This window comes from Phyllobates terribilis, unplaced genomic scaffold (genome assembly GCF_046119375.1).
Source record: "Phyllobates terribilis strain yellow unplaced genomic scaffold, ASM4611937v1 Scaffold_1__5_contigs__length_1240528914, whole genome shotgun sequence".
Lineage (NCBI taxonomy): Eukaryota > Metazoa > Chordata > Amphibia > Anura > Dendrobatidae > Phyllobates > Phyllobates terribilis.
This window is the reverse complement of record NW_027362761.1, coordinates 44,119,032-44,146,231: the sequence shown is the minus strand read 5'-3', so window position 1 is coordinate 44,146,231 and position 27,200 is coordinate 44,119,032. Positions and strand designations below refer to the sequence as shown.

The 27,200-nt window shown below is 43.6% G+C and overlaps 1 protein-coding gene across 1 annotated transcript in view; it reads right to left on the bottom strand.

Moving 5' to 3' along the window:
• Nucleotides 1-658: 658 nt before the first annotated feature.
• LOC141165790 (metalloprotease TIKI1-like) overlaps nt 659-27,200 on the bottom strand; it is a 192,584-nt gene continuing 166,042 nt past the window's right edge. Inside the window, exon 7 of the mRNA XM_073651704.1 lies at nt 659-1,473. Within this exon, the coding sequence (XP_073507805.1) occupies nt 1,293-1,473 (181 nt within the window). The 3' untranslated portion in view covers nt 659-1,292. The remainder of the gene's footprint in view (nt 1,474-27,200) is intronic.

Sequence of the window (27,200 nt, the reverse complement as noted above, 5' to 3'; positions counted from 1 at the left end):
GTTGTTTGTTGTTGTAATAAAGAAACGTAGGAAGCAGAAATGGTAAAATACATTTACAGGTTTGAACAGTAAAAAAAAGAAAATCACATTTTTGAAGCATTGTTCACCTCTAGTATAAAGTCTGTAGTGATGGCAGATGACCTCAATCTACAAATGTAGCATTAATAAGTTCAAATAACATTATTTTCAGAAAACAAAGTATTGCTGTTATTGTTCTTAAAAACACAAATATAGTTCAAATATAGTTCTTTTTAATTAGTGCAGAATGGCTACACTTCCATAATTGTCATATTATTACAAAGCGATAAAACCCTGAATTGTCACTTTTTTCAAGTGAATGTATCATGAGAAAATTACCTATTTTTAAATCAGTTTTTTTGTGCTAAATGAATTTTTTTCGGCAATGTGTTTTCTTCTTTTACATCACAATCTACATTAAGAGACAAAATTAGAAATATTGCAATTTTCACACTGGAAACTGGAGCTATTTTAGACTCGAACTTCCTGCTCTTTCAGAAAGAGTTTTCAGCAGGATTACAATCAGTTGATAACACATGACATGATCCATCTATCGCAATTCCTGATGTCACAGCTGACCCTGCTCCCTTTTTCCCTTTCACAATGAATTTTTCACACGCTCATTAGATGCTTAAATACAAAAGATAGAGACTGAGTTGGTCTATTGCTGCTAATGTACATGTGAAATTCCGGAAACGAATCAGAGGTATGAGTCTAGAATAGCCCCATTGGCCATTGTGAAAAGCATTGATGAAAATGTAAAAAAATTAAACAATGTAATTTTATGATGGTATATTCCCTTTAAGACAACGCCTTTTATTCCAAGCAGTTGCTGCATTAATATCTTTCAAATAAAGTAGTGTTTTCTCATGAAATTATTTATTTGTTCTCTTCTTTGAAGAGTAAATGACAGATGTGCAATCCTAACAAAATACATTCTTAGATAAAAATAATTTTATTTTTGCTTTATACAGTAAATCTAAAATACATCTATGTCACAGTACAATGTACATTTCCCAAGTGCATTATGGGATTAATATGAAACCATCCTTCTTCAAGAGAAGAAAAATATAACTTTTCCAATAAGAAAGTCTATTATGTTCATTATTAATCTGTAGATTATATTATCGGTTCATTAGAAGGTAAAGCACTTAGGGCAACAGTCACTATAAACTTGTATGCCAATAGACCCTTTTCCAGTGCTGGCAAACATAGTATTGTCCGTTTACATGAATGCCTAGTCGTGCCAGTAGCTGTTTTATCTTGTCAGATCTTCATTGTATTAACAGTTGCTGTAAATAGCAAAAAAACATTAAAAGTAAAATAAAAGCTGATTGAACTGAAGAGCCGCTCGTAGTTTCCTGCGTAAAATGATAATTTCCATATCTTCTGGGCTGTGGTTCCACTGTGACATACCCATTGATAATTCGGATTTGTGGAGGAGGGTCGGTGACACTACAATAGATGAGAAAATAAAGTCATTAATGTTTTTTTTTTTTTTAAAAAAACAGATGCTAAGTGAATTTAACCCCTTCACCACCAAAGCCTGTTTTCACCTTCATAACCAGGCCAAATTTAACAATTCTGACCAGTGTCACTGTATTGTTTTTTCCTAAGCTTACACTGTGTGCAGAATTATTAGGCAAATGAGTATTTTGATCACTTCGATACTTTTTATACATGTTGTCCTACTCCAAGCTGCATAGGCTTGAGAGCCAACTACCAATTAAGTAAATCTGGTGATGTGCATCTCTGTAATGAGGAGGGGTGTTGACTAATGACATCAACACCCTATATAAGGTGTGCTTAATTATTAGGCAACTTCCTTTCCTTTGGCAAAATGGGTCAGAAGAGAGATTTGACGGGCTCTGAAAAGTCCAAAATTGTGAGATGTCTTGCAGAGGGATGCAGCAGTCCTGAAATTCCCAAACTTTTGAAGCGTGATCACCGAACAATCAAGCGTTTCATGGCAAATAGCCAACAGGGTCGCAAGAAGCGTGTTGGCCAAAACAGGCGCAAAATAACTGCCCATGAATTGAGGAAAATCAAGCGTGAAGCTGCCAAGATGCCATTCGCCACCAGTTTTGCCATATTTCAGAGCTGCAACCTTACTGGAGTATCAAAAAGCACAAGGTGTGCGATACTCAGAGACATGGCCAAGGTAAGGAAGGCTGAAAAACGACCACCTTTGAACAAGAAACATAAGATAAAATGTCAACAATGGGCCAAGAAATATCTTAAGACTGATTTTTCAAAGGTTTTATGGACTGATGAAATGAGAGTGACTCTTGATGGGCCAGATGGATGGGCCAGAGGCTGGATCAGTAAAGGGCAGAGAGCTCCACTCCGACTCAGACGCCAGCAAGGTGGAGGTGGGGTACTGGTATGGGCTGGTATCATCAAAGATGAACTTGTGGGACCTTTTCGAGTTGAGGATGGAGTGAAGCTCAACTCCCAGACCTACTGCCAGTTTCTGGAAGACAACTTCTTCAAGCAGTGGTACAGGAAGAAGTCGGTATCATTGAAGAAAAACATGATTTTCATGCAGGACAATGCTCCATCACATGCATCCAACTACTCCACAGCGTGGCTGGCCAGTAAAGGTCTAAAAGAAGAAAAAATAATGACATGGCCCCCTTGTTCACCTGATCTGAACCCCATAGAGAACCTGTGGTCCATCATAAAATGTGAGATCTACAGGGAGGGAAAACAGTACACCTATTGGAACAGTGTCTGGGAGGCTGTGGTGGCTGCTGCACGCAATGTTGATCGAAAACAGATCAAGCAACTGACAGAATCTATGGATGGAAGGCTGTTGAGTGTCATCATAAAGAAAGGTGGCTATATTGATCACTAATTTTTTTGTTTTTTGTTTTTGCATGTCAGAAATGTTTATTTCTAAATTTTGTGCACTGATATTGGTTTACCTGGTGAAAATAAACAAGTGAGGTGGGATTATATTTGTTTTTTATTAAGTTGCCTAATAATTTTGAACAGTAATAGTTACCTGCACAAACAGATATCCTACTAAGATAGCCAAATCTAAAAAAAAACACTCCAACTTCCAAAAATATTAAGCTTGGATATTTATGAGTCTTTTGGGTTGATTGAGAACATAATTGTTGATCAATTAGAAAAATAATCCTCTAAAATACAACTTGCCTAATAATTCTGCACACAGTGTATTGTACTTCATGATAGTGGTAAAATTTGTTCGATATGACTTGCATTTATTTGTGAAACAAAATTGAAATTTGGCAAAAATGTTGAAAATTTTGCAATTTTCAAACTTTGAATTTTTCTACCCTTAAATGAGAGTTATGTCACACAAAATAGTTAATAAATAACATTTCCCACATGTCTACCTTACATCAGCACCATTTTTGAAACATCATTTTTTTTGTTAGGAAGTTAGCATTGTTAAAAGTTGATCGATTTCTCATTTTTCCAACACCATTTTTTTAGGGACCACATCACATCACATTGGAAGTAATTTTGGGGGGCCTACATGACAGAAAATGCCTAAAACTGACACCATTCTAAAAACTGCACCCTCAAGGTGCTGAAAACCACATTCAAGAAGTTTATTAACCCTTCAGGTGTTTCACAGGAATTAATGGAATGTGGAAGGAAAAAATAAACATTCAACTTTTTGTCACAAAAATGTTAACTTTAGACCCAATTTTTTTCACTTTCACAAGAGTAACAGGAGAAAATGAACCCCAGAATTGGTTATGCAATTTCTCCTGAGCACGCCAATACCGATATGTGGGGGTAAACCACTGTTTGGGCGCACGGCAGGGCTCGGAAGGGAAGGAGCGCCATTTGACTTTTTGAATGTAAAAATTTGCTGGAATAATTAGCTGGCACCATGTTGCCATTTTTCCACAAAAATGAGTTTTTTAGCCCCAAATTTTGCATTTTCACTAGGGTAACAGGAGAAATTGCACCATACAATTTGTTGTGCAATTTCTCCTGAGTACGCCAATACCCAATATGTGGAGGAAAACTACTGTTTGTGCGCATAGCAGGGAAGGAGTTCCATTTGACTTTTTGAACTCAAAATTTGCTGAAATAATTAGCGAACAAAATGTCATGTTTGCAGAGCTTCTGATGTGCCTAAACAGTGGAAAACCCCCACAAGTGACACCATATTGGAAACTAGACCCCTCAGAGAACTTATCTATGTGTGGTGAACACCTTGAACCCCCAGGTGCTTCACACAAGTTTAAAACATTGAGCCATGAAAATAAAAAACTCACATTTTTCCCACAAAAATTGTCTTTTAGCCCCAATTTTTTTATTTGCACAAGGGTAACAGGAGAAAATGGACCCCAAAATGTGTTGTACAATTTCTCCTGAGTACACAGGGGAAAACTACTGTTTGGGCGCATGGCAGGGCTCAGAAAGGAATGAGTGACATTTTGGAACGCAGACTTTGATGGAATGGTCTGCGGGTGTCATGCCACGTTTGCAGAGCCCCTGATGTGCCTAAACAGCTAGTCGAAAACTCCCACAAGTGACCCCATTTTGGAAACAAAACCCCTAAAGGAATTTATGTAGACATGTGGTGAGCACCTTAAACTGCAGGTGCTTCACAGAATTTTACAACATTGATCTGTGAAAATGAAAAAAATATGTTTTCCCCACAAAAATGTTGTTAGCTCCCAATTTTTTCATTTTCTCGAGGATAGTGTGGCGCCCCTGAGGGTTCAGTCGCCACAGGGGTACTGCGTCTCAGAACAAGGTGTGGTATCTCCTCTCCCAGGTAAGGATGGAGTACCTCACAGGACCCCAACCACACACTCAACACTACACCACTCCAGTTCTGAAGGGGGCCTAAAGCACCATAGTGCTGCCCCGGGCCTGAATGGAGGAGTTGGGGGGAACTAAAGTTAGGGGGAACCACGTAGTGAGTGAGGGTGGAGGAAGCACTTTACTTTAGCACTTAATACAATCATATATAACTGGAGGCCATTTTAGGAACCAGGTCTTTGGTCATGGGTCTTTGGGACGGCAGGTCAGCACAAGGCTGCAGCCGCCTCAGGGTCCACGGTTCCCAGTCTCAGGCCTTGAGACGGGGGATTGGGGCAGAGTTATAACCGGCTCTGTCCCCGGTTGGAGTCCAACCAAGAAGGCCCAGGAGGGGAGCAGAGGAGATAGGCTCCACAGGCGAAAGGATCTCAGGGGGCTGCGGACGGAGTGGAGTCGCCACCTGCATACCTTATTCTGGCCCTGCCAGAGAGACCCTGCCGCAAGAGGGGGTACCGGTCCCCGATTATCTGACTTTGCACTTCACGTCTCTGTCGGAAAAGTCCGGAGGCTTATGTGGATCCCAGGGGGATACGGACGGAACGGAGTCGCCACCTGTATGCCCCAATCTGAGTTTATCCAGAGGGACCCGGCCTTACGCCACGTTCTCACTACAAGTCACCAAAAAGGGCACCCAGTCGGTCCGGGAACTATACGTTACCCATAAGGGACATCGCAGTACCCGTACGGGACTCAGTGGGGGACACAAGGCGGGATAAGTTCAACAAGAGAGGAACACTTTAGAGCGGGGGTCCTGTCAATTGCTCCTGAACTACCTGGAGTGTGCCGCAGCTCGACGTGTGACAGCAGAGAGAAGCTCTGAGCTGAGAAAACGCTACCGTGAGTAAAGACTTGGATGACTTCAACTACTGCCTCTGTCTGTTCTTTCCTCCGCGGCTCTGCATCCGCCAGCGCTCTATTCTGCATCCCTTTCTATGCTGCCCTGAGGCCCTACTCCACCTGTGGGGAGCCGAACCATCTATAGCTGCCCTGACACCGGCCTCAGAGGACTGTCGCAGCGCTGGTGATCCTCACCAGACACCACAGGTGGCGTCACGAACATTTCCCCTTTTCCATGCACCCCCCCCCCTTCCCTTTGCTTTTAAGAGTGACCCCAGGGTACGGGCCCGAGAGCCGGCCACCGCGGCATCCCAAAAACCAACAACAAGGCTGAGGAAGAATGATGGGCATAGAACGATCACTAATGGATCAATCTGTCCCCATACAGTATCATGTTATCAGCAGCACATCTTCAGTCTACACCGGCGATGTGCTGCTGAGAACAATGATTTGTGTTTGGGTATAAACAAGCTAATCACTCGATGAATAGGCAGCATTGTGCTCGTTTAGTATAATACACCCCATAGTCCTCCATAATATAATGCGCCCTATAGTTCACCATACAGTATAATACACTCCTCATAGTTCTCCATACAGTATAATACACTCCTCATAGTCCTCCATACAGTATAATGCACCCCCCATAGTCCTCCATACAGTATAATGTACCCCACATAGTCCTCCATACAGAATAATGGGCCCCACATAGTCCTCCATACAGTATAATGCGCCCTATAGTCCTCCATACAGTATAATGCACTCCCCATAGTACTCCATACAGTATAATGCAGCCACCATATAGTACATACAGTATAATACACAGCCTGTAGTCCTTGATAGAGTATAATGCCGCCCCCATAGAGTATAGTGCAGCCCCCATAGAGTATAATGTAGCCCCCATACAGTATAATGCAGCTTCATATAATAAAATGTAGGCCCCATATAGTATAATGCATGCCCATATAATATAATGTAGCCCCATATAGTATAATGCAGCCTCCCCATCTATTATAATGCATGCACATATAATGTAGCCCCATTTAGTATATTGCAGCCCCCCCATCTAGTATAATGCATGCACATATAATGTAGCCCCATTTAGTATATTGCAGCCCCCCCATCTAGTATAATGCATGCCCATATAATATAATGTAGCCCCATCTATTATAATGCAGCCCTCCATACAGTATAAAGCAGGCCCAAATAATATAATGTAGCTCCCATATAGTGTAATGCAGCCACCCCCCCCATACAGTATAATGCAGGCCCATAATATAATGTAGCCCCCATATAGTATAATGGAGGCCCATATAATGTAGCCCCCATATAGTATAATGGAGGCCCATATAATATAATGTAGCCCCATATAGTATAATGCAACCACCCCACCATACAGTATAATGTAGCCCACATATAGTATAATGTAGCCGCAGCCACATACAGTATAATGCAAACCCATCTAATATAATGCACTCTGGACTCCATCTGGCCTCTGTTCAGCTGTGTCCTTCTTTAACAGAGGTGCACAAATCTGTGGCCAACGGATTTTTTATGCACGCCTAAAAAAACGGACACCACCGGATCAAAGGCCAGACAGCGTCCACATGGCCTTCATCAGCCTCATTATAGGGAATCTTCCACCGGGGGTTCCGTCTGAATCACATAGAGTTAAGCGGAAACCTCGGTGTAAGCGCTCAGCGTAGAGCGCAGGATAAATGTGTGCTGAGCCATACTGCGATCTTTGGGAGGCAGAATAAACAAATCAACAGCAGGTGAAGAATTAATTAATTAATTTTTTATGCCGTTCTTCGTACGGTATAAGTGATTAGATGACTTATTCTTTGGGTCGGTGCGATTACAGCGATACCAGATTTATATTGTTTTTTTATGTTTGACTGCTGTCACACGCTTAAAAGACACCTTTTTTGCCAAAACTAGTATTTGCATCCCCATATTTTAAGAGCTATAGTTTTTTCATATTTCGGCCAACACAGTCATGTGAAGGCTTGTTTTTTACAGGACGAGTTGCCATTTTTATTGGTACCATTTTCGGGCACATGATAATATTTTGATCGCTTTCTATTTCAATTTTTGGGAGGCAAAATGAACAAAAACCAGCAATTCAGGAATTGTTTTTTGGGGGTTATTTTTATGTCGTGTGTAGTGTTGAGCATTCCGATACTGTAATATCGGGTATCGGCCGATATTCGCGGTATCGGAATTCCGATACTTAATTCCGATACTTTTACAATATCGGATACCGGAATCGGAAGTTCCCATAATGCCTGCGCTCTGCAGTGTCTGTGAAGGATGACAAGTTGGATGGCAGCGCGATCCAGCCTGTCATCAGAATGCCATCCCAGCGGGGGAGAATTCTCCTGATTGTTTAAAAGCCGGCGCGCGGTAAAAAGCCGCCGGCTTTTAAACAATCACACAGCCCCATACTGCTTCCCCGCAGCCTCCCACCCCGATCCTCCGCTCCCCTCGCCACCTCCAATCCCAATCGTAAATTAGGACCGGGCGGGGAGCGCAGCACCAAGGAGCGAAGGACCCGGGCGGGGAAGCCGGCAGTGAAAAGACTTCACCGCCGGCTTTCCCGTTCTGTGCTGCGCTTTCCCGCCGGTTATTTCAAATGAATAGCTGAGGTATCAGGTGATGCCGATCAGCTGTTCATTTGAAGTAGCCGCGGTGCCCTCAGAGGGTTCATGTGAGTTCATGCTTGACTGCATTGCATGAACTCACACGAACTTTCCCACGGCCGCACAGGTCAGCCTCACCTCCCAGACCCGTCATGATTAGTGTGTGTGCGGGGTGTGTGTGCGGGGTGTGTGTGCGATGTTTGTGCGGGTGTGTGCGGTGTCTGTGCGATGTGTGCGGGGTGTGTGTGCGGGGTGTCTGTGCGATGTTTGTGCGGGTGTGCGCGGTGTCTGTGCGTGCAGGCGGACATAGGCCGATTTGACACTACTACTCCCATCGGCCTATGTCTGTCCCCCGTCCACTCCTGCCAGCAGGATCAGCTCGATGGGAGCAGTAGTTCCCATCAGCCTGATCCTGCTATTTAAATTGCCCTACTGTGTCCCCAATAAATGTTAAATACATGTCATTGGTGGCCAGTGGTTGCCTACAATAAATTAGTTCATACATTACCTGTCCCCGCCGATCGCCACCTAAAATAAAGTAAAAAATAAAAAACTACACCTATACTCACCTAGACACCTAATTCCCCGAAGCCATCGATCTCCTGTAATAAAATATAAAATAATAAACCACAACCTTATCCTTACCCCTCCGTAGTAGTCCACGAGTGTCCCACGAAGATCTCCAGTTCAGAGCAGCCACATAGAATGTGACCGCTCTGAACCGCTGCCGCCGCTAGAATGACGGGGCCGTAAGGGTTCACCGGAGTTCAGGCAGCGCTGCTCCGGTTAGCTCCTTTACAGCCCTGCTGTATCGTGAGAAATTCCCACGGTACAGCAGTGCCGTAAAGGAGGTCTCCGGAGCTGCGCTGCCTGAATGCACTCCGGTGACCTCAGTCAGTGGCTCCCGCTGCCGGGAGCGGACGTGTTCCCGGCAGCGTGAGCTTACAGCAGCCATGACAGCTGTCACCATCTCCAGATGTGACAGCTGTGCATGGGAGATCAGCGCAGGAACGTGGACAGGTAACTATTATTTTTAGTAAACTAAGAATTAAATAAAATTGTGTGTTTTATTTCAAATAAATTATTTTTTTCTGGGTGTAGTGTGTTTTTTCTTTTTAACACTTTGTAGGTTAGTAATGGGGGTGTCTTATAGACACCCATCATTACTAACCTGGGCTTCATGGCAGCTGGCGCTGACATGAACCCCACCACTATTACCCCCTGCCACCGCACCAGGGCAGCGTGGAAGAGCGAGGCTAAGTGCCAGAATTGGCGCATCCTATGGATGCGCCATTTCTGGGGCGGCTGACGGCTGGTGTTTCTAGCCTGGGAGGGGGCCAATATTCATGGCACCCTTCCTGGGCTATTAATATCAGCCCCCAGCTGTCTGCCTAGCCTTTGCTAGCTATTAAAATAGGGGGGACCCCACGTCATTTTTTTTGGGGGGGTCCCCCATTTTAATAGCTAGTAAAGGCTAGGTATTCAGCTGGGGGCTGATATTAGTAGCCTGGGAAGCTCCGTGGGTTTTACCCCCTTCCCAGGCTTCAAACATCTGCCCCAGCCGTCTGCTTAACCTCCGCTAGAGACTAAAATTATGGGGGATCCCACGCCATTTTTTTTTTAAATAAATCCTTTATTTTAACACTAAATGACATTTGAGGAGTTAATAAAGATGCAGTCCCTAAATTATTATTTATTTTTTAATTAATTTTTCCCAAAACTTTTGACGTGGGCTTCGCCATATTTTTGTATGCCAGCCAGGTACAGCATCCAGCTTCTATGAACGCGCCATTTTCCGGGGCGGCTGCAGACTGCAATTTTCAGCGAGGGGCAGAAAGCTTGGGCCTCCCTGCGCTGCAGATTCCATCCCCCAGCTGTCTAGTTGTACCTGGCTGGACACAAAAATAGGGAGAAGCTCCACGTTTTGTTTTTTTTAATTATTTCATGAAATTCATGGAATAATTAAGAAAAAAAGGGCTTCCCTATATTGTTGTGTCCAACCAGGTACAAATAGGCAGCTGGTGGTTGGGGGCAGCCCGTTCCTGCCTGCTGTACCTGGCTGGACACAAATATAGTGCAAAGCCCCACGTCAATTTTTTTTAAATTATTTCAGGAAATTCATGAAATAATTAAAAAAAAATTATGTGGGGCTTCGCCCTATATTTGTGTCCAGTCAGGTACAGCAGGCAGGAACGGGCTGCCCCCAACCACCAGCTGCCTATTTGTACCTAGCCGGACACAACAATATAGGGAAGCCCTTTTTTCCTTAATTATTCCATGAATTTCATGAAATAATTAAAAAAAAAAAATGCGTGGGGCTTCGCCCTATTTTTGTGCCCAGCCAGATACAACTAGGCAGCTGGGGGCTGGAATCCGCAGCGCAGGGAGACCCAAGCTTTCTGGGCCACCCCCGCTGCAAATTGCAGTCCGCAGCCGCCCCAGAAAATGGCGCGTTCATAGAAGCGCCATCTTCTGGCGCTGTACCCAACTCATCCAGGGCCCTGGTGCGGTGGCTCACTGGGTAATAAAGGGGTTAAGGCCAGCTTGGCATTATCAGCTGGCCCTAAGCCCAAAATTCATGGGGTCACGCCAATATTAGACATGACCACCATGAATTTCTAGTAAAGTATTTAAAAAAACACAACACCCAGAATAAAGTCCTTTAATTGAAATAAACACACAATTCTTTATTGTTCTAAATTAAACCATACTTACCATCACGCCCATTCCAGCTGAAGCCAACGATCTCCTGCAATAAAAGTAAAATAATAAAGCAACCTCATCCTTACTTTTCCATGGCTCCCACGACAGCTTCAGCTCTGCTACATCGAGATGACAGGCTGGACCGCAGCAGAACGCTGCCATCCATCCTGTCATCCCGCAGACACTGAGAAGCGCAGGCATACTTCCACTCCTCAGTGTCTGGCTGTGACGGCATCCAGATGAGCCGAGGTCATGTCCAATGAACTCAGCTCACCTCATGTACGTCACTGACAGCGTGGGAAAATTCTCCTGCACTCAGCACTTCAGCGTGAGAATTTTCCCACGCTGTCAGTGACGTGCATGAGGTGAGCTGAGCTCATTGGACATGACCTCACCTCATGTATGTCACTGACAGCGTGGGAGAATTCTCACGCTGAAGCGCTGAGTGCAGGAGAATTTTCCCACGCTGTCAGTGACGTGCATGAGGTGAGCTGAGTTCATTGGACATGAACTCGGCTCATCTGGATGACGTCACAGAGAGACACTGCAGAGCGCAAGCATGCCTGCGCTTCTCAGTGTCTGCGGGATGACAGGCTGGATGGCAGCGTTCTGCTGCGGTCCAGCCTGTCATCTCGATGTAGCAGAGCTGGAGCTGTCCTGGGAACCATTGAAAGGTAAGGATGATGTTGCTTTATTATTTTTCTTTTATTGCAGGAGATCGTTGGCTTCAGCTGGAATGGGCGTGATGGTAAGTATGGTTTAATTTAGAACAATAAAGAATTGTGTGTTTATTTCAATTAAAGGACTTTATTCTGGGTGTTTGTGTTTTTCTTTAACTTTGACTATGGGGTTAGTAATGGGGGTGTCTTATAGACGCCTCTCCATTACTAACCTGGGCTTGATGTCATCTGGCATTATAAGCTGACATCAACCCCAGCCCTATTACCCCACTGCCACCGCTACAGGGCAGTGGGAAGAGCGAGGCTAAGTGCCAGAATTGGCGCATCCTATGGATGCGCCATTTCTGGGGCGGCTGACGGCTGGTGTTTCTAGCCTGGGAGGGGGCCAATATTCATGGCACCCTTCCTGGGCTATTAATATCAGCCCCCAGCTGTCTGCCTAGCCTGTGCTAGCTATTAAATTAGGGGGGACCCCACGTTATTTTTTTGGGGGGGTTCCCCCATTTTAATAGCTAGTAAAGGCTAGGTATTCAGCTGGGGGCTGATATTGGTAGCCTGGGAAGCTCCGTGGGTATTACCCCCTTCCCAGGCTTCAAACATTTGCCCCAGCTGTCTGCTTAACCTCCGCTAGAGCCTAAAATTAAGGGGAACCCCACGCCATTTTTTTTTAAAATAAATCCTTTATTTTAACACTAAATGACAAGTACAGTAATCAACACTATTACTGTACTTCATATATATGTGACTGACATGTTTCTATCTATCTAATCTATGTGTGAAGCTCTATTCTGTCTATTATAAATTGTCGGGTACAGATTCTGAATTGCCGGCCGGCTTTCTTAAAGAGACGGTGCACGAAAACACTAATATTTTTTTAAATAAATCCTTTACACTAAATGACAAGTACAGTAAGCAACACTGTCACTGTACTTCATATATATGTGACTGACATGTTTCTATCTATCTAATCTATGTGTGAAGCTCTATTCTGTCTATTATAAATTGTCGGGTACAGATGCTGAATTGCCGGCCGGCTTTCTTAAAGAGACGGTGCACGAAAACACTAATATTTTTTTAAATAAATCCTTTACACTAAATGACAAGTACAGTAAGCAACACTGTCACAGTACTTCATATATATGTGACTGACATGGTTCTATCTACCTAATCTATGTGTGAAGCTCTATTCTTTCTGTTGTAAATTGTCGGGTACCGGTGAATGCCGCTGATGAATTGCCGGCTTTTCATGTCATTCTACATTATTCTTAGTTGTTTTACTTCATGTAGAATTAACCTACAAGGAAAGAAAGGGTTTATTTTCATTCCGATATTTGTGTCCCATTGACTTGCATTGGTTTCCGGTATCGGAATCGGCGATATCCGATACTTTTTGGGTATCGGCCCGATCCAATCCGATACGATATTTCCTGATATCGGAAGGTATCGCTCAACACTAGTCGTGTGGTAAAATTGATAAGGCAGGTTTATTTATCACGTCAGTACGATTACAGCGATACCACATTTATATCTTTTTTATGTTTTGGCACCTTTATGCAATAAAAACTATTTTATAGAAAAAATAATTATTTTTGCATCGCTTTATTCTGAGAGCTAGAATTTTTTTATTTTTCTGCTGATGGAACTGTATTGCAGTTTCTTTTTTGCGAGACAAAATAACATTTTCAGTGGCATAATTTTTATTTACATTCGTCTTTTTGATCACGTTTTATTCCACTTTTGCTCGGTTCGGCAGTATGATAAAGCATAGGTTTTTTTTAGTTTTTTTTTATGGTATTCACTAAAAGGGTTAACTAGTGTGACATTTTTATAGGTCGGGTCATTCCGGACGCGGTTATACCAAATATGTGTACTTTTTTTTTTCATAAAAATATTTATTTATGGATATATATATATATATATATATATATATATATATATATATACACTGCTCAAAAAATAAAGGGAACACTTAAACAGCAGAATATAACTCCAAGTAAATCAAACTTCTGTGAAATAAAACTGTCCACTTAGGAAGCAACACTGATTATTGGCAATTATCAAGGCACCCTTAATAAAGGAGTGGTTCTGCAGGTGGGGACCACAGACCACATCTCAGTACCAATGCTTTCTGGCTGATGTTTTGGTCACTTTTGAATGTTGGTTGTGCTTTCACACTTGTGGTAGCATGAGACGGACTCTACAACCCACAGAAGTTGCTCAGGTAGTGCACCTCATCCAGGATGGCACATCAATGTGAGCTGTGGCAAGAAGGTTTGCTGTGTCTGTCAGCGTAGTGTCCAGAGGCTGGAGGCGCTACCAGGAGACATGCCAGTACACCAGGAGACGTAGAGGGGGCCGTAGGAGGGCAACAACCCAGCAGCAGGACCGCCACCTCCACCTTTGTGCAAGGAGGAACAGGAGGAGCACTGCCAGAGCCCTGCAAAATGACCTTCAGCAGGCCACAAATGTGCATGTGTCTGCACAAACGGTTAGAAACAGACTCCATGAGGGTGGTATGAGGGCCCGACGACCACAAATGGGGTTGTGCTCACAGCCCAACACCGTGCAGGACGCTTGGCATTTGCCACAGAACACCAGGATTGGCAAAGTCACCACTGGCGCCCTGTACTCTTCACAGATGAAAGCAGGTTCACACTGAGCACGTGTGACAGACGTGACAGAGTCTGGAGACGCCGTGGAAAGCAATCTGCTGCCTGCAACATCCTTCAGCATGACCGGTTTGGCAGTGGGTCAGTAATGGTGTGGGGTGGCATTTCTTTGGAGGGCCGCAAAGCTCTCCATGTGCTCGCCAGAGATAGCCTGACTGCCATTAGGTACCGAGATGAGATCCTAAGACCCCTTGTGGGTTGCAGAGTCGGTCTCATGCTACCATGAGTGTGAAAGCACAACCAACATTCAAAAGTGACCAAAACCTCATCCAGAAAGCATTGGTACTGAGATGTGGTCTTTGGTCCCCACCTGCAGAACCACTCCTTTATTGAGGGTGTCTAGATAATTGCCAATAATTTCTATCTATTGTCTATTCTATTTGCACAACAGCATGTGAAATTGATTGTCAATCAGTGTTGCTTCCTAAGTGGACAGTTTGATTTCACAGAAGTTTGATTTACTTGGAGTTATATTCTGTTATTTAAGTGTTCCCTTTATTTTTTTGAGCAGTGTATATACAGCTCTGGCAAAAATTAAGAGACCACTGCACAGTTTTCTAAGAATCACCATCACTACATGTCTGACAGTCATTCCATTCCAGTGTCAGTTGAATTCCAACCAAAGTACACCTCATTCTACTTAATGTGCTTCTGATTAGGTGATCACCTGAACCAAATCTTATGTAATGAGGGAAAGTATAAAAAACACTGCTGTGGTCTTCACAATCCTCTTGCAATAGGACAAGCTGGATGGCAAAACAAGTGCTAGGAATAGCCCAAATGTAATTTGAATGAAAAAATAACTTTTAACCATGCCAAAGGAGTTGAAAAGAAAAGTCCTGAGTGAGGAAAAGAAGGGCTCAATTCTGGCTTTACAAGCAGAGGGATACAGTGAGCGTCATGTTGCCTCCATCCTTAAAATTTCAAAGACGGCAGTCCATTATAACAAGGTCAAGCAGCAGACAATGGGGACAACAAAGCTACAGACCGGCAGAGGGCGAAAGCGACTCTCCACTGACCGGGATGACCGTCATCTTATTTAAATGTCACTCAGCAACCGCAGGATGACATCAAGTGACCTACAAAAGGAATGGCAAATGGCAGCTGGGATGAAGTGCACGGCAAGAACAGTTCATAACAGGCTCCTAGAGACAGGCCTCAAGTCATGTAAAGCTAGAAAAAAAAGCTTTTCATCAATGAGAAGCAAAGGAGAGCCAGGCTGAAGTTTGCCAAAGAACATAAGGATTGGACCATAGAGGAATGGAGTAAGGTAATCTTCTCTGATGAGTCTAATTTTCAGCTTTTCCCAACACCTGGTCTTCTAATGGTTAGACAGAGACCTGGAGAAGCATACAAGCCACAGTGTCTTGCACCCACTGTGAAATTTGGTGGAAGATCGGTGATGATCTGGGGATGCTTCAGCAAGGCTGGAATTGAGCAGGTTAATCTTTGCGAAGGACGTATGAATCAAGCCGCATACAAGGTTATCCTTGAAAAACACTTGCTTCCTTCTGCTCAGGCAATGTTCCCTAACTCTGAGGACTGGTTTTTCCAGCACGACAATGCCCCATGCCACACAGCTAGGTCAATCAATGTGTGGATGAAGGAGCACCACATCAAGACCCTGTCATGGCCAGCCCAATCTCCAGACCTGAACCATATTGAAAACCTCTGGAATGTAATCAAGAGGAAGATGGATAGTCACAAGCCATCAAACAAAGAAGAACTGCTTAAATTTTTGTGCCAGGAGTGGCATAAGGTCACCCAAAAGCAGCGTGAAAGACTAGTGGAAAGCATGCCAAGACGCATGAAAGCTGTGATTAAAAATCATTGTTATTCCACCAAATATTGATTTCTGAACTCTTCCTGAGTATTGTTGTTTCTAAATGAATAAGAACTTGTTTTCTTTGCATTATCTGAGGTCTGAAAGCACGGTTTCTTTTTTATTTTTTTGATGATTTCTCATTTGCTGCAAATAAATACAAATTTTTTAGCTTTGAATTTCGGAGACATGTTGTCAGTAGTTTATAGAATAAAACAACAATGTACATTTTACTCAAAAATATACCTATAAAGAGAAAAATCAGAGAAAATGAAAATTTTGCAGTGGTCTCTTAATTTTTGCCAGAATTTCTTTTTCACTTTTTTTTTGTTTTTTCTTGTTTTTTTACTTAGTCCCACTATAGGACTTTCACTTTTCGCAGGCTGATCGCTTGCATATCATAGGACTGCAGGAGCATTCCTATGCTGTACAAACTGTCAGCGCTACCCTGACAAAGTTTCTAGATCATGCACTGAGCATGATCTAGCAAGTTTGCTAGCTCTGGTGACCCGGATGATGACATCGGGTCACCATAGCAACTATCGGGCCCCCGCGATGTTGTCGCAGGGGCGTCAATTCAAGGGCAGAGGGGGCTTCCTCCTTCTGCCTGCTCTCTAAATGATGCAATCGATTTTGGGGTAAAAGTGAGGGTTAAATTGCCGGGAGTGCTCCTGGCACTGAGTGCCGGGTGTCAGCTGTCAGAATTAGCTGACACCCGGCGGCGATCGCGCGCACAGCTCCATGCGTCCAAGGTCGGTAAGTACCAGGTGACCTGGACATATGGATACGTCAAAGGTCATGAAGGGGTTGAAGAACAACTCCTACACTTCACTACCGCATTTTTACCAAGGTTTCTATCAAAATGGTAATAGGAGTTTTCATTGTAGAACTTCATTTTTGGTCACTAAATTTTACAAATATGACAGGCTACTGTAAAGTTTATTTAGGGCTACGGTAACTCCAAGGTGAAAATTAATGTGGATATGCCATGATTGTCTGACATTGCAATATTTTTTATATCCACCAGTAACTGGTTCCAAGTCAATAAACTAAAGGCAAAGATACTTGAAAATTGTCATGTGTGCACTTTTCATGGCAGGCTGGCATATGCTTCCACGAACAGTCTTAGTGAAAGCCATTCCTTTCACCCAGGGATTGCCCTGGCTGTCATTCTTTAAACACTGTACAAGAATCTGGACTTACACAGGGAACCCTGGGCTGAGGCCGCAGAATCAGCTGCTAACCGATGAATCAAGCTGTCTTGAGGCAGTGATTCAAGGAAAGTCCAACTTAAACGGCTCTATTTGGCAAAAACTCACAACTCAAAAGCAAAAGCTGACCTCCGGATTGCAGCTGGGATAACCACACAGTCCGTGTAACCCTGTTTCCGTGGGAGATGGCCACGCCATGTCACTTAGGGTGCATCAGATATGCTGCCTTCACAGACCTGTGTTCAGCCTCACACAAGCTTGCAGAGCTTCCTGCTCTGCTGCTAGCAGTCCCAACACTGACACACCCAAACCTTTGCTGCAGGTTTCTAAAAGTAATCTGTGGCCATGAGCCACTTGTAAGACCCGAGCTGGAGGGAGTGAACTGCCCCACTGCCATTCTGTAGTCCACTCCAAAAATAAAAGCCCATGCCGGGTTTTCCTAAATCCAACTTAGCCCAATTGCTTGACCAAGTTCAAACTTTACTTTTATTCTGCACTGCAATCACAGCTGTGCCTGTGACAGCAATGCACTCCAGCAGGATCAATATGCCTCTATGCACATCCTAGGAGACACATACTGTCCCTCACATATGATCCCTCTCACTGCCTCACATTGTATATCCTTTATTTCTGATAACTGCTTTACATCTGTGTGCATGTAGTAAATTAACATCTGACAGCTGTGGACAGATATTGCAGCCCAAGCTGACTGGACTACATTCCACAGTTCTTTTGCATTCTTAGGTTATCAAAAACAGCTTTATAGATGTCACGCCACAAATTCTCAATCAGATTTAGGTCTGGGGATTGGGCTGGCTACTTCATAACATCAATCTTGTTGGTCTGGAACTAGGATGTTGACCGCTTGCTGGTGTGTTTGAGGCTGTTGCCCTGCTAATACACCCATTTCAAGGACATTTCTTCTTCAGCATAAGGCACCATGATCTCTTCTAGTGTTTTGATATATTCAAACTGATCCATGGTGCCTGATAAATGGGTCCAATTCCATTGTATGAGAAACATCCCCAAACCATTATGCTTTCACCGCCATGTTTTACCATCTTCAGAGTGTATTGTGGCTTGAATTCAGTGTTTTATAGGTCGTTTCACGAACTGTCTGAGGCCTTTAGACCCAGTAAGAACAATCTTGCTCTCATCTGTCCATAGAATGGTGCGCCACTTTCTCTTTATGCCAATCAATATGTTCTTTGGCAAACTATAACCTTTTCAACACGTCTTTTTTCAGAAAACCACCAGGTACAACATTTGCTGCCCTCCTTCTTTAAATAAGGGCCATAATTGACACCTGTTTCTTCACAGAATGAATGACCTCACTAACTGAACTCCACACTGCTATTAATTAGAACACCCCCTTTCATTAAATGAGTACATTACACCCAATTAGCAGTGTGCCATGTCATGACTGTTGATTTTGTTGGTTGCTCATTGCTCACCTACATCTAGTCATGATTCTTTTCCCATTTTGTATGATCTTTTCTGCCAAACATAGTAATTAAACACATTAGTGATGTTAGATTGCTATTATTTTGTACATAACTGTATCTCCGCCAAAAATTGTAGACAATTCTAGTTTAACCCCTTCAGGACCCAGCCTATTTTGACCCTAAAGACCTTGGCATTTTTGTCAATTCTGACCAGTGTCCCTTTACGAAGTAAAAACTCTGGAACACTTCAACGGATCCTAGCGATTCTGAGAATGTTTTTTCGTGACATATTGGGCTTCATGTTAGTATTAAATTTAGGTCGATAATATTTGCGTTTATTTGTGAAAAAATCAAAAATATGGGAAAAATTTTGAAAATTTTGCAATTTTCAAATTTTGAATTTTTATTCTGCTAAACTAGAGAGTGATGTGACACAAAATAGTTAATAAATAACATTTCCCACATGTCTACTTTATATCAGCACAATTTTGGAAAAAAAAAAATTTTTGGTAGGAAGTTAGAAGGGTTCAAAGTTCATCAGCAAATTTTCTTTTTTCCAGCAAAATTTGCAAAGCCATTTTTTTTAGTGACCACATCACATTTGAAGTCCCTTTGAGGGGTGTACATGACAGAAAACACCCAAAAGTGACACCATTACAAAAACTGCACCCCTCAAGCTACTCAAAACTACATTCAAGAAGATTATTAACCCTTCAGGTGCATCACAGGAACTAAAGCCACATGGAAGAAAAAAATGAACATTTTTATTTTTCTAACAAAAATTTTCTTTTAGCCTAAATTTTTTAATTTTCACATGGGTAACAGGATAAAATGCATCCTAAAATTTGTTGGTCAATTTCTCCTGAGTACACTGATACCTCATATGTGGTCATAAACCACTGTTTGGGCACACGGCAGGGCTCAGAAGGGAAGGAGCGCCATTTTACTTTTTGAATGGAAAATTAGCTCCAAAAGTCAAATTGCGCTCCTTCTCTTCTGAGCCCTGCCATGCGCCCAAACAGTGGTTTATGACCACATATGAGGTATCATTGTACTCAGGAGAAATTGACCAACACATTTTAGGATGCATTTTATCCTGTTACCCATGTGAATATTAAAAAATTTAGGCTAAAAGAAAATTTTTGTGAAAAAAAAAGTACTTTTTTGTTTTCACAGATCATTTTGTGAAGCACCTGGGGGTTCCAAGTGCTCACTATGCATCTAGATAGGTGCCTTGGGGGGTCTAGTTTCCAAAATGGGGTCACTTGTGGGGGAGCTCCACTTTTTAGGCACATTAGGGGCTCTCCAAACGCAACATGGTGTCCGCTAACAATTTGAGCCGATTTTCCATTCAATTTGTTTGCGGACACCATGTCCCGTGTGGAGAGCCGCTGTGTGCCCAAACATTGGAGCTCACCTACAAGTGACCCCATTTTGGAAACTATACCCCCCAAGGCACCTATCTAGATGCATAGTGAGCACTTGGAACCCCCAGATCCTTCACAAATTAATCCGTAAAAATCAAAAAAGTGTTTTTTTTTCCACTTTTTCATTTTTATGAATCAATTTGTGAAGCACCTGGGGGTTCCAAGTGCTCACTATGCATCTAGATAGGTGCCTTGGGGGGTCTAGTTTCCAAAATGGGGTCACTTGTGGGGGAGCTCCAATGTTTGGGCACACAGCGGCTCTCCAAAAGCAACATGGTGTCCGCTAACAAATTGTCGACTCAAATTGTTAGAAGACACCATGTTGCGTTTGGAGAGCCGCTGTGTGCCCAAACATTGGAGCTCCCCCACAAGTGACCCCATTTTGGAAGCTAGACCCCCCAAGGCACTTACCTAGATGCATAGTGAGCACTTGAAACCCCCAGGTCCTTCACAAATTAATCCATAAAAATAAAAAAGTGTTTTTTTTTCCACTTTTTCATTTTTATGAATCAATTTGTGAAGCACCTGGGGGTTCCAAGTGCTCACTATGCATCTAGATAGGTGCCTTGGGGGGTCTAGTTTCCAAAATGGGGTCACGTGTGGGGGAGCTCCAATGTTTGGGCACACAGCGGCTCTCCAAATGCAACATGGTGTCCGCTAACAAATTGTCGGCTCAAATTGTTAGAAGACACCATGTTGCGTTTGGAGAGCCGCTGTGTGCCCAAACATTGGAGCTCCCCCACAAGTGACCCCATTTTGGAAACTAGACCCCCCAAGGCACCTATCTAGATGCATAGTGAGCACTTGGGACCCCCAGGTCCTTAGGAAATTAATCCGTAAAAATAAAAAAGTGTTTTTTTTTTCACTTTTTCATTTTTATCAATCAATTTGTGAAGCACCTGGGGGTTCCAAGTGCTCACTATGCATCTATATAGGTGCCTTGGGGGGTCTAGTTTCCAAAATGGGGTCACTTGTTGGTGAGCTCCAATGTTTGGGCACACAGGGACTCTCCAAACGCAAAGGGTTCCAATTTGTTAGTGGACACCATTGTGTAGTGCATGTCAGGTTGGTGTGCGGTGTGGTATATTGTAGTGCATACACCACACACACACACACAACACACACACACAATCTCATACACTACAACACACACACACCAACCTGACATAGCCTCCTCAGCTGAGTACGCCCTAGACTGGGATGAGCGGGACGGGCGGGACATTTTGTGTGCTTTGTGCGTGTGTAAAAAAAAAAAAAAAAAAAAAATCAAAACTTTATTATAGTGTGAGTGTACGTGTGTGTGCTTGGTGTAACCTTCTGCAGTCACGTGTGGAGCCGGTCAGGCGTAGGGGCCGGTCAGGCGTAGGGGGCGGTCAGGCGTAGGGGGCGGTCAGGAGTAGGGGGCGGTCAGGCGTAGGGGGCGGTCAGGCGTAGGGGGCGGTCAGGAGTAGGGGGCGGTCAGGCGTAGGGGCGGTCAGGCATAGGGGGCGGTCAGACGTAGGGGGCGGTCAGACGTATGGGGCGGTCAGGCGTAGGAGGGGGCTGAGGAGATGGAGGAGCCAGAAGCAGCAGCAAGGGGGGTGATCACTGGGGCAGGAGCCGGCAGCAGCAAGGGGGGGTAGGAGGCCGGCAGCATCGGGGGGTGATTACTGGGGCAGAAAGGGGAGCAGGAGCTGGCAGGAGCAGGGGGCTGATTACTGGGTTTTCGGGGGGGGTGATCACTGGGAACAGGGGGGGGTGAACACTGGGAACAGGGGGGGTGAACACTGGGAACAGGGGGGGTGAACACTGGGGGAGGGGGTGATTATTGGGAGGTGGGGGGTGATATCACTGGGACTGGGGGATGGTGGGTTTGATCACAGGAGCAGGGCATTTACACTGAGCCTGCTGCTGCTGTGATCACAGTCCACCGGCTGTCAGAAGGAGAGCAGCAGCCGGTGGATGAAGACGTGGGAGAGGGAGCGGAGGTCGGGGTGCAGGTATGAAAGTGGAGGGGGGGTGGAGAGGGGGGCGGGGGGGGTCGCGGGGAGGGGTGGAGGGGGGGGCGGGGGGAGTGGCGGCAATACTTACCGCTGATCAGCGGTGGCGGCGGCAGACGCGATCCACAGGGTCCACAGCAGGGGGTCCGCAGCAGGGGGTCCGCAGCAGGGGGTCCACAGCAGGGGGTCCACAGCAGGGGGTCCACAGCAGACGATCTAGGGTTGGGAAGGTGCTGGGAGGTTTCAGCCATCCCTCCATATCTGATTGGGGCTAGTATCCATGTGACGCTAGCCCCCCAATCAGATCTGGGGGGAGGGGGGGAACAGAGGTGACACTCCCCCCAGCCAATGGCTGATGCTGTAAGCATCAGGCAATGCCCAGATTTAAATATTACACCAATTTTCATTGGTGAAATATTTAATTCATACCGATTGGCAATTTCACTAAAAGTGAAAATGAAACAGCCAATCGGAGGGGTCCCAGGCACGGGGGGGTTAATCCACCCTCCGGGGGGTTGACTTCAGGATGTCCAGTTGCAGTAGCAACTGTGACACCTGAGCGACCCCGCTCGCAGGCGCTGCAGGGGCTCTTTCCCTCCATGTCACAGACGCTGTGACATGGGTCGGGAACGAACTGTTTTCCATGTCACAAACGGTGTGACACGGGTCGGGAAGGGGTTAAAATTGTATAATTCTACATCTCCACTTATTGTACCTTTCTTTGGTAAAGGGCAGTGTATTTTTTAACACAATAGGTCGATATGAAAGTCAGACCTAGCCTAGATAACCTGGGAAATGAAAATTTGGGGAATTGAGATTGTTCCCAATTATGAGCCCTCTCCCCTTCTGAAAACATTACATAAGGGAATGTAGGTGTATATACGAGTGTAAGTTCCAGTTTCATGGTATGCTAGTGTGTTTGTGTTGTGAAATGGGACAGCTGCAATTGGTACCAAGTTTATTATGTTCACAAACACACTGCCAAGCACACACTGGATAGGAGATCTCGCCTGTTAGAGGGTGAGGCATTTCACAGCCCAACTCCAAAGAGCTTTTTTTTTTTGTTTGTCCACTGAAGTGAATATAATTCTCACATTAACATGCCATGACATTAGCAATCTGTGAGGATGCCTGTCATAAAGATCTCTTCCTAACATTGATAGTGATTTGTCTCTAGAGAAATTTCAGTAATATCTTTTAAAGGGGGAATCCAGTCAGTGATAAAGATCTGATGGGTCTGAAATCCATTTAAGGAGATGATACTGGTGAAGTCTGTGATCTTGGTCCACTACTGGAGAATGAAAGGGTTCTTAATACTGCATTTGGAATGCTCTATCATGCTTTTCATCCTGAAGATCATTAGTGGTCTAAAATCCTAAGACCACATATTTAACCAGTGTTATTTATAACATGGAAAAATATCATGACTGGATTCACAAGGGAATAAGTCTGATTGTAACTATAAATGGATCTGGATGGACACCTTAAAAATGCTTACTATCCAATTATTCATATCTATATAATATCATACAAGCAGTAGATACCAAAAAGGTCAAGTTCTGATGTCTCTAAGAAATATCAGAAGCTGTCCTAAACTATCACATATAACCTTTTACTAGTATAAAAGTAACATGATATACAGTTGAAACCAGAAGTTTACATACACTATATAAAAAGACACATATGCATGTTTTTCTCAATATCTGACATGAAATCAGGATAAACCTTTCCCGTTTTAGGTCAATTAGGATTACCATAATTTTAAATGTTTGCCAAATGCCAGAATAATGAGAGAGAATGTTTTAAGGCATATTTATTACTTACTGCAAAGTCAAAAGATTACATATATTTCATTAGTAGTGATGGGCGAGCACTAAAATACTCGGGTACTCGATGCTCGGGTCGAGCACATTGGAATACTCGGGTGCTCGACCCGAGCAACGAGCCCAATGTAAGTCTATGGGAAACTCGAGCATTTTTCAGGCGGCTCCCCCGGCGGTCTGCAGAGGGCCTAAAAATTACCCAAATCGATGGGAACAGTGCTGAAATGACATGAGAACAGCATGGGGAAGAACCCTGGAAGCATTTCTGACTCCCAGGTCACTTCTGTCAACAACATTGTCAGAGGTATTACGCCACTTTTACAGACTCACAATAAAACATACAAAAACAAAACCAAAATGGATTTTCCTGGGAAATATGTTAAGGAACACCCTTTCCAGGGTAATGACTTACAGTTAGGTCCATATATATTTGGACAGAGACAACATTTTTCTAATTTTGGTTCTAGACATTACCACAATGAATTTTAAACAAAACAATTCAGATCCAGTTGAAGTTCAGACTTTCAGCTTTCATTTGAGGGTATCCACATTAAAATTGGATGAAGGGTTTAGGAGTTTCAGCTCCTTAACATGTGCCACCCTGTTTTTAAAGGGACCAAAAGTAATTGGACAGATTAAACAATTGTAAATAAAATGTTCATTTCTAGTACTTGGTTGAAAACCCTTTGTTGGCAATGACTGCCTGAAGTCTTGAACTCATGGACATCACCAGACGCTGTGTTTCCTCCTTTTTGATGCTCTGCCAGGCCTTCACTGCGGTGGTTTTCAGTTGCTGTTTGTTTGTGGGCCTTTCTGTCTGAAGTTTAGTCTTTAACAAGTGAAATGCATGCTCAATTGGGTTTAGATCAGGTGACTGACTTGGCCATTCAAGAATATTCCACTTCTTTGCTTTAATAAACTCCTGGGTTACTTTGGCTTTATATTTTGGGTCATTGTCCATCTGTAGCATGAAACGACGTCCAATCAGTTTGGCTGCATTTGGCTGGATCTGAGCACACAGTATGGCTCTGAATACATCAGAATTCATTCGGCTGCTTCTGTCCTGTGTCACATCATCAATAAACACTAGTGACCCAGTGCGACTGGCAGCCATGCATGCCCAAGCCATAGCACTGCCTCCGCCATGTTTTACAGATGATGTGGTATGCTTTGAATCATGAGCTGTACCACGCCTTCGCCATACTTTTCTCTTTCCATCATTCTGGTAGAGGTTGATCTTGGTTTCATCTGTCCAAAAAATGTTCTTCCAGAATTGTGCTGGCTTTTTTAGATGTTTTTTTAGCAAAGTCCAGTCTAGCCTTTTTATTCTTGATGCTTATGAGTGGCTTGCACTGTGCAGTGAACCCTCTGTATTTACTTTCATGCAGTCTTCTCTTTATGGTAGATTTGGATATTGATACGCCTACCTCCTGGAGAGTGTTGTTCACTTGGTTGGCTGTTGTGAAGGGGTTTCTCTTCACCATGGAGATTATTCTGCGATCATCCACCACTGTTGTCTTCCGTGGGCGTCCAGGTCTTTTTGCATTGATGAGTTCACCAGTGCTTTCTTTCTTTCTCAGGATGTACCAAACTGTAGATTTTGCCACTCCTAACATTGTAGCAATTTCTCGGATGTGTTTTTTCTGTTTTTGCAGCTTAAGGATGGCTTGTTTCACCTGCATGGAGAACTCCTTTGACCGCATGTTTACTTCACAGCAAAACCTTCCAAATGCAAGCACCACACCTCAAATCAACTCCAGGCCTTTTATCTGCTTAATTGAGAATGACATAACGAAGGGATTGCCCACACCTGTCCATGAAATAGCCTTGGAGTCAATTGTCCAATTACTTTTGGTCCCTTTAATAACAGGGTGGCACATGTTAAGGAGCTGAAACTCCTAAACCCTTCATCCAATTTTAATGTGGATACCCTCAAATGAAAGCTGAAAGTCTGAACTTCAACTGCATCTGAATTGTTTTGTTTAAAATTCATTGTGGTAATGTCTAGAACCAAAATTAGAAAAATGTTGTCTCTCTCCAAATATATATGGACCTAACTATAAACAGTTATATGAAAAAGTTTGGGCACCCCTATTATTCTTAAGCTTAATATTTTCTTAAAATTGGTGTTTTTGCAACAGCTATTTCAGTTTGATATTTGTAATAACTGTTGGACACAGTAATGTTTCTGCCATTAAATGAGGTTTATTGTACTAACAGAAAATGTGCAATCTGCATTCAAACAAAATTTGACAGGTGCATAAGTATGGGCACCCTTATCATTTTCTTGTTTTAAATACTCCTACCTACCTTTCACTGACTTACTAAGCACTTTTTTTGGTTTTGTAACCTCATTGAGCTTTGAACTTCATAGCCAGGTGTATGCAATCATGAGAAAAGCTACTTAAAGTGGCCGCTTGCAAGTTGTTCTCCTGTTTGAATCTCCTCTGAAGAGTGGCATCATGGGCTGCTAAAAACAACTGTCAAATGATCTGAAAACAAAGATTATTCAACATAGTTGCTCAGGGGAAGGATACAAAAAGCTGTCTCAGAGATTTAACCTGTCAGTTTCCACTGTGAGGAACATAGTAAGGAAATGGAAGAACACAGGGACAGTTCTTGTTAAGGCCAGAAGTGGCAGGCTAAGAAAAACATCAGAAAGGCAGAGAAGAAGAATGGTGAGATCAGTCAAGGACAATCCACAGACCACCTCCAGAGAGCTGCAGCATCAACTTGCTGCAGATGGTGTCACTGTTCATCGGTCAACTATACAACGCATTTTGCACAAAGAGAAGCTGTATGGGAGAGTGATGTGAAAGAAGCCGTTTCTGCAAGCACGCCACAAACAGAGTCGGCTGAGGTATGCAAAAGCACATTTGGAGAAGCCAACTTCTTTTTGGAAGAAGGTCCTGTGGACTGATGAAACCAAGATTGAGTTGTTTGGTCATACAAAAAGGCGTTATGCATGGCGACAAAAAAACAGCATTCCAAGAAAAACACTTGCTACCCACAGTAAAATTTGGTGGCGGTTCCATCATGCTTTGGGGCTGTATGGCCAATGCCGGCACCGGTAATCTTGTTAAAGTTGAGGGACGCATAGATTCCACTCAGTATCAGCAGATTCTTGACAAT